The 8822-nt window shown below is 43.2% G+C and overlaps 1 protein-coding gene across 1 annotated transcript in view; it reads right to left on the bottom strand.

The window, feature by feature from the left end:
* The window catches only part of LOC121922349 (tumor necrosis factor receptor superfamily member 1A-like), a 28831-nt gene extending 22938 nt beyond the window's left edge, over positions 1-5893 (bottom strand). The window contains exon 1 of the mRNA XM_042451684.1: positions 5682-5893. Coding sequence (XP_042307618.1) covers positions 5682-5723 — 42 coding nt within the window. The 5' untranslated portion in view covers positions 5724-5893. The remainder of the gene's footprint in view (positions 1-5681) is intronic.
* Between the last annotated feature and the right edge of the window lie 2929 nt (positions 5894-8822).

Genomic DNA, 8822 nt, shown 5'->3' with positions numbered 1-8822 from the left:
TTAGAGCATGGAAATGGTACCCTTTGGGAGTTGATCTGCCAAAAAAAACCCCACTGGCCATACTCACTCCTGGGCTCTAAGAGTTGTATTCAAAAACAGTAACTTTTTCAAGTTCTGGACATTTATATTGCAATATAGTAGAATGAAAGCCACTGTAACATCTTTGAGACTTGAAAGAAAGAAGTTAGCAGCATGAGCTTTGTTCACTTCAGCTTACTTCCTCAGATGCCTTTACGAAAGCGCATGCTGCCAACCTCTTTCTTTCAGTTAGTCTCAAAGGTGATAGAAGATCTTTCTATATAACGAAACAACAATATTTTTCAACGGGAAGAAGACCAACAAAATTCAAGTTGTTTTCCTACTCCCACTTCCTTATTTGTATGCAACTTCAAAACACAGCTCTCGCATCCAACTGAATTAGAATCTGAGGTTCCCATGGCCCTAAAATCCAAATTTAGGCGTTAGTTCTTCCATATTGTATATTGTCATGAGTGAAAAACTCTCCACTTCCAGAATTAACAAAAATATTTTCAATGTATATAAAGGCACATCACCACATGATGACATCAGATGACAATGATAAAGAAGAGACCTTCTGCAAGTCCAGCATTACACCAAGTTCAGAAAATCAGGATTCAGTAGTTAAAACTCAGTAAACCTTTATTCAGTAACTATAGATCCAATCCAGAGATGTTCACTGTCAGAACTAAGCAGCAAACCTAAATACTACCTAATTAAACTCTGCACAATTTTAAATTTATGGTAGGTTCAATTCTCATTTGTTATAATTAATGAGCACATTTGCCCCTCTCGTTCCACCTTTTTGTGTTGTTACACTGGATTCTTTTCACAGGTGCGACCTTGAATAGTCTTGATTCGTGCCTATCTCCATTATCTCACCACCTGTCTGAGAACACCAAGTTCCTGCAGTAGCCATTTCTGCTGCATAAACCATCATACCAACTTCCCAATATGTTATGGCATGAAAGGTGTGTTTGCAAGTCCTGACAATTCCAAAATAAGCTCCTGGCCATGTTACATCAAAAGAGCATCACCTATCACATGCCACGCAATCTACTCAGACTCAGCATTTTTGTATACTCAGGGCACTGTCAAGTTTGCCAACTTATTCCAGTATATGTATGTATATATGTCTGTGTGTTTGTGAATGTATGTATGTGTGTATGTATTTAAGGAGAGCCAGTGTGATGTAGTGGTTTGAGTGTTGGACTATGACTCTGGAGATTCCCTGTTCAGTCATGAAATCCACTGGGTGACCTCAGGGAAGTCACACATTTTCAGCCTCAGGGGTGGCAAACTTCTTCTCAACAAATCATGTCAAGAAAACTCCATGATAGGTTCACCTTAGGGTTGTCATGAGTCAGAAATGACTTGAAGGTACACAACAACAACAAAAGCAACTTGTATTTAAATACTTGTGTACCCCAAAATAAGCTTTATGCTATCCAAAATCATACACCCTTGCATTCTAGCCTATCCATGGGAATTGAATATTCATGATGAGCAAGAACTGTTCCTCAGTTCAGGGTGGGTCTGGATGTCACCACCTGCATTGTTGAAAAAAACGACATCTCACAGGTAAGGCCAATGTTCCTTTTTCCAGCGATTGAGGTGGAGACATCCTCATGTAGGACATACCACAGCCCCGCATTCCCTTGGTTGGGTGAAATGCGGCAAACTGACTATTTTGGCACTATCGCTTGTAGCACACATCTCCTGGAGGATGCTTCTGACAATCTGAACCCCTCCAAATGACACCAGTGCACAAATGTGGAAGGGGGTGCCAAAGTGGCTACCTTATAGGTGTCAACAATAGGTGCATTCGTGGCCAGGGCAGTTGAAGTGGTGGCATTACAAGTGGAATGAGTGACAACTGTCCCCAGTAGGGGTGTCCCTGAGATTGAATGGCAATGGGTGATAATGATCCACTGGGATAATGTTGACATACACACCTTCTTCTCCACTGAAAATGATTGAAACAAGATATACATGTGATCCTCATCCACATCCTCATACGATGAATGAGTTCTCTAATGTCCTGACCTTGTCCAACTCTGACATTGCTGGATGGCTGCCTATCTTTTCTCCTGCCCTCCTTATCTCTGCTGGCCATTGTGGCCACCATTTCCTTCCTTCCTTGCATGTGGTGGTCTCTGCAAAAGGTTCCCCTTTCTGAAGGAAGCAAGGCTGCCTCCTTGTTACCCAGAGGATGGTGGCAAGAAGGAGGATTTCCTCTTGCTTGGCAAAGGGGCATTGCCAGAGCTCTCTGAGGCTGCCTGAGGGGAACGCTGGCGCTGAGTGGCAAAGCAGCTGCTGGCGCAATCACACCATCTGTCTCGCAGGCAACAACTGTCCTCATCCAGGCACAAAAATCTGCATGCCCTATTGTGCCTACCAGGGTGGGAGGGAGGGGTTGTGGTGTTTACTGACCCCTCGCTCTGACCCATCTGTCGCTGATCTCCTTAGAGAGTGGTGGAGTCTCCCTCCTTGGAGGTCTTTAAACGGAGGGAGGCTGAATGAGCATCTGTCAGGTGTGCTTTGATTGAGAGTTCCTAAATAGCATAGGGTTGGACTGGATGGCCCTTGTGGTCTCTTCCAACTCTTATGATTCTATGATTCCTGATCTGGTCACGGCCATGTGCTACCTTTCACTTCTGTCTGTAGACCACAGTGTCTCGATCTCCCCAAGCATAGAGTATGATGTGGGTGTTTTGTCTTCCCCCGACATCCTGGAGCTTATCTTCCAGCGGGAAACTTTCAGAGGTTGTGGTCTAATCTAATCAAACTAATCTCTCAGAAACAGAAAAAGGAAAGAAAAGGGGGTGATTTTTTTTAAAGGGAAAGTTACATAAGGTCCTAAACACACTGCAGAAATAATCCAGTTTGAGACCACTTTAACTGCCCTGGCTCAAAGCTAGGAATTCCAGGAACTGTAGTTTTGTGAGACATTGAGCCTTCTCTGTCAGAGAACTCTGGTGCCACAATAAACTACAATTCCCAGTATTCTCTAGCACTGAACCAGGGCAGTTAAAGTGGTCTCAAATTGGATTATTTCTGCAGTGCATTTTGGACCAAAGTTAAGTTTAATAGAAAGGCTGAGAGTAACCCACATAGAGCAGAGGCAGGAACTCTGTTATATTTTATGATCAGACGTAGTAATGAGGGATGTTAGGATACAGAGAATAATATTTAAGCATTATTATATCAGTATTATACCATAATTATCATCACAATAACCATTTTTTGTTTTTATACTCTTGGATTTGAAAAGAGGGAAGTCAATTTGTGTGTGGTTTTTTTTTTGCATTATGTCTGTTTTGGGAGTAGGCTGGGGTGGGGGTGGTGTGTGTGTATACACACGCACACACACTCGAATATTAGTATTTTACTGTAGTGCATAGTTTGTATTTCTAATGTGTTTAACGGATAAATCATTAAAATATTTTTTTAAAATGGAAGAAAAACGAATAAAAAAGATTATCATGATAATAGACTATTAAGCTTTACCAAACTTTAAACTGTGATCTTTAAGAACAGTGTTTCCAACCTCTGTTTTAAGCCACCATGAGAAAGAGTTAGCAGGCCTACTGCCCTACTGTAATCCTACTGATGGTGACCATTATCTCTCTTCTTTTGCATTTGAAGGGTCATATCACAACTACCCTAAATGGCAGCCCTTGGATAGCTGCCAGTCCATAAGCCAATGGCTGCAAGGAAAGAAAGAAAATGTTGTGGCTATGGACACAAATACATTTGTCCTTCTATATTAGCTAGGGTTAGGGGCACAAGACCCCTGTGAATATGGAAAAAATGCAAATAACAAAAACACCAATTTTTTACCTGAGAGGACACCTCTCTAGGAATCTCTAGGTCCTGCAGTGCAACTCTGTGGTCAACGTCTGACAGACACTGACCATAGAATGGCATTGGAGGAGCTACAAATGCCTAGTGGAGTGTTCTCTCTAGGTATCTTTAGGTCTTTCAGTGCAACTTTTAGTTAAAGTTGACCACAGAGTTGCAATCTAGGAGGACCTAGAGATTCCTAGAGAGAACATGTTAATCAAATCTGTGAGTAATCAAAGCCGCAAATATCAAATCTGCAAATATGGAGGGATGAGTGTATAATATCAATCCCTGACATATTAGAAAAGACATTGCAGTGGGCTCTTGGTATCTGATGGGGTTTGGTTCCAGGACCCCCTGTGGATACCAAAATCCACAGAAGCTCAAGTCCCATTCAATACAATGGCATAGTAAAATGGAGTCCCTTATCTAAAATGGCAAAATCAAGGTTTGCTAAACTATTTTCAAAACACAGATGCTTGAATCCATGGATAAAAAATCTGTAGATATGGACGACTGACTGTACTGGTCCCCAACATCCGCCAACCTGAAAAGCAATGGACTACACAATGTGTGCTTGTGTATATGTCTTCAAGCCGACCCTCAGGCAAACCCATCAGAGGGTTCAGAGGTTTGCCATTGCCTTCCCTTGAGGCTGAGAGTGTGGCTTGCTTAAGATCACCCAGTGCGTTCCCATGGCTGAGTGGGAATTTGAACCCAGATCTCCAAAGTCAGAATCCAACCACAACAACAGCAGCCCCTTAAGATGCCTGAATCTAGTCTTGAGGCCATCAGTTGCTGACACACACAACCAGAGAGGCTAAATTAGATACTTTTAATCTGATTCTATGAAATAACTAAATTAGACGATCAGATCATTAGATATTCCATAATTAATAGACCAAGGGGCGAGAAATACTTGCTTCTCCAAATGCATTTTGACTACAACTCCCATCATCCCTCACCATGGCCATGTTGGTTGGACCCAATGGGAACTCTAACCCAACACTTAAAATGGATCCTAGTTTGTTCTCCAGACAAGCTTCTGGCATAACTGAAAAAGCTGAGAAGATCAGAAAATATAAACGCCGAGGAGGGAAGAAGAAAGTGAATATTCCTTAAGAATAGTAGCTATGGTCTGAAACACACTGCAGAAATAATAATAATCCAGTTTGAGACTGCTTTAACTGCCCTGGGTCAATGCTAAGGGATTCTGGGAACTGTAGTTTTGTGAGACATTTAGCCTTCTCTGTCAGAGAGCTCTGGTGCCACACAAACTATAATTCCCAGGATTCCCTAGCACTGAGCCAGGGCAGTTAAAGCAGTCTCAAACAGCTCTAATTTCTGAACAAACTCCGTTTCCCAGAATTCCACACCATGGAGCCATGGTAAGCTAAAGCAGAATCAAATTGGATTAAAGCTTTGCTGTGGTCCCTCAACGAACATTTCCCATAATTCCACATCATAGAGCCATGGTGAATTGAAGTGGAATCAAACCGGATTAAAGCCCAGCTCTGGTTTCTCAACAAACTCCATTTCCCAGAACTCCACATCATAGAGCCATGAGCAGTTGAAGCGGAATCAAACCGGATTAAAGGCCAGCTCTGGTCCCTGAACAAACCATATTTCCAAGACTCCCTCAGATAGTTAGCCATGATGGAGCGCTGCCTAAAGCGGAATCAATGCGTCAACCAAACTCCATTTCCCAGAATCCCACGCCATGGAGCGGAGTTAAAGCGGAACCAAAGCGGGTTGTTATTCTCCCTCCTCCCAGTGCGGAAGGGACGTGGAGCCCCTCAGCCCTCTCCCCGACTGACCATGGCGGCGAGGAGGAGTGGGAGCAGCCCCCTGGGGACCATCCTTGGGCCCGCGAGGCCCTCGCATCTCCGGCGGGGCCTTCGACGCCTCCCCCGGGCCCCAGCGAGGGAGGAAGGAAGGAAGGAAGGAAGGAAGGAAGGAAGGAAGGCCGCCGAACCAGGCCCTCTCGCCTGAATCCCAGTCCCTAGTCACAAAACAGGAAGAAGGGAAGGAGGAAGCAGCCGAGCCCTCCTCCTTCTCTCTACGGGAAAAGGGTGGAGACGCCATTCCGCCCACATACACTCCTAGGATACTCCTTCTCCTCTTAACCCATTGGCATCCACACTTTGGGCCTACAAGTGGGTTTGCTTTGCTTTGGGGGACTCCAACTCCCAGGATTCCTGGCTGGGGATTCTGGGAGCTGAAGTCCAAAACACCTGAAAGGCCAGAGTTTGGGAATCACTTGAACCTATTGACTCCCAAACTTTGGTCCCTGTTTTGGGACTCCAGCTCCCAGGATTCCTGACTGTTGACCAAACTGGCTGGGGATTCTGGGAGCTAAAGTCCAAAACACTCCAAATCCACAAAAGCGTGATACCTTTATTGGTGGTTTATTTATTAATTTGACTGGTCCACAAAATGGTATCACTGCTTTGTGCATGTTTATGCTACGATACAGCTCTCTGAAATTACTACATAGAATACTAACTACAATAATTAACACAGTGTTCGCTAAAGTATTTTAACAGATGTATAACAAGATCATTGCATTTCATTTGCTTAATATACCTCTGAGACATGGTTGCTGTTTATTTTTGTGGCCTCAATTTATGCTTCAGCTTCACTCCCAGATGCCTGACTCCTGTTGCTTTCCTATACCAAACTTTGAGACGATGACATGGAAGCTGTCACTGTTACTCTGCAAAATAGCATGTTAATTTATGTTTTGCAGAGTAACAGTGACAGCGTCCCAAAGTTTGGCATAGGAAAGCAACAGGAGTCAGGAATCTGGGAGTGAAGCTGAATAAACAAAGATATACCAGTTCAGTTATATGTTTTGATTATATTTTCTGTATTGCTTGCCGCAAAAAGAGGGATGTGGTTGTCTCTCTAGGAAAGAAATGAATAAATTCATTACATCTATGACTGGGCAGCATTGCGTCATCTTTACTCTACCCTACTCTAAGTGCAAGCATGTGTTTTTACCTGCTTAAGCCTTATTATGTGTGAGCTGTTATGTGGACTGCGCTTTTAAAAACAAAAACTGCAACTACAAATATAGCCTATCGTCATAATTCCCATATTGGTCCTCATATAAAAAGGGATGTGGGCAATTCTGCAGGCTAGCTCACTGTTATCTCCACATTGCATGGGAGGAAAAAAGGCTGGCAAGCGCTGCATCCACATTGCAGAAATAATCCTGTTTGACACCACTTTAACTGCCATGGCTCAATACTATGGAATTCTGGGAATTGTTGTGGCACCAGAGCTTCCTGACAGAGAAGGCAAAATGTCTCACAAAACTACAATTCCATAGCATTGAGCCACAGCAGTTAAAATGGATTTTATTTGTGCAGTGCGAATGCAGCCTGAGAAAGCCAGCACACTAACATCAGAATTGTTGTTTCCACATATAAGGAGTGTATGTGTTTAGGCTGAGTGTTGTTTAAAACATAACCCTGTAGTGTAGTCCTGTACTCTAGTACCTGACAACCAGCATGGCGTAGTGGTTTGTTGGACTCTGGTATCCAAAAATTCTACTCATTTATATCTATAATTATTTCTTTTCGTTGTTGTGTGCCTACTACAAGTCATTTCCCACTTATGGCAACCCTAAGGCGAACCTATCCTGGGGTTTCCCCAGCAAGATTTGTTCTGAGGAGGTTTGCCATGTTCTTCCCTTGAGGCTGAGAGCATGTGACTTGCCCAAAGTCACCCAGTGGGTTTCATGGCTGAGCAGAGAAACGAACCCTGGCCTTGCAGCCAACACTCAAACCTTATTTTTTGAACACAGTAACTTAACTCTAGTTGGGAATAGCATGTGATAAATGGACTGCTGTTTTAGCTTTAAATTAAGAGTGAGCAACTGTGGAAGGCTAAGAGGTTGCATCAGGGACCCCCTCCCCAGAAGACCCTGAAGGGTTGTACCCCCCATTAATTTGTTCTCCCACACACAAAAAATTGCTCCCAAGTGCTCTCTAGGGACATGGAGGCATTCACAACATGATTTGGGGCCTTCCTGGGTCCTCTAGAGCAAATTTTGGGGGTATTTTGAGGGGGGGGAAAATTATTTTTTTTAAAAAAATGCAAAAAATGTTTTGAAACGTGTAGGGGCGCACAGAAAGAAAATCAACTCATTGGAAATGTGGTGCTGGAGAAGAGTACTCAGGATACTATGGACAGCCAAGAAGACAAACTAATGGGTTCTTGAACAGATCTGACCAGGGCTCTCCTTGGAAGCAAAGAGGATCAAGCTGAGACTATCGTACTTTGGCCACATCAAGAGAAGGCAGGGATCACTAGAAAAAACAATAATGCTAGGAAAGAGTAGAAGAAAGAGAGGAAGACCACAAACCAGATGGATAGACTCAATCAGGGGGCTTATGGGCAAGGGCTTGCAAGATCTGGGCAAAGCAGTGGAGGATAGGGATTCTTGGAGGTGTCTCATCCACAGAGTTGCCATGAGTCGGAATCGACTCGAAGGCAGCTAACTACAACAAGGGGGTGCCAAAGATGGTAGAAATGCTCTCCACTACCCTAATGGTCACTCTGCAACCTGTTTTTGCAAAAAAAACCAAAAAACGTTTTGACCTCTGGATAGCCTGGAGAGCCACATGTGGACTACTAGCTGTACTTTGCCCAACCCTGCTTCAAATGCTCTAATAACTGTACTGATACTCTCGCTATCTTGGATATAATGAAAACAAACAAGTGCAGCTATTCTACAATATACACAATTCAAGCACTTGTTGCTTTTGTAAACTCCATTTAGGATTATGCTGAGTCTGGGACCTAACTCTTTCTCTCTTCCAATGCTCATTAAAATCTTTCCCAAGGAAAATCCTAGTCTTACAAAAGGTATGGTCAGTAAGTTCTTATCACAATAATCTCAAAAGAATATCATAACATAAGAATATTAGAAAAACTGCAGACTGCTCATC

This window comes from Sceloporus undulatus, chromosome 2 (genome assembly GCF_019175285.1).
Source record: "Sceloporus undulatus isolate JIND9_A2432 ecotype Alabama chromosome 2, SceUnd_v1.1, whole genome shotgun sequence".
NCBI lineage: Eukaryota > Metazoa > Chordata > Lepidosauria > Squamata > Phrynosomatidae > Sceloporus > Sceloporus undulatus.
The sequence above is the reverse complement of the archived record's forward strand: the minus strand, read 5'-3'. Positions and strand labels throughout refer to the sequence as shown.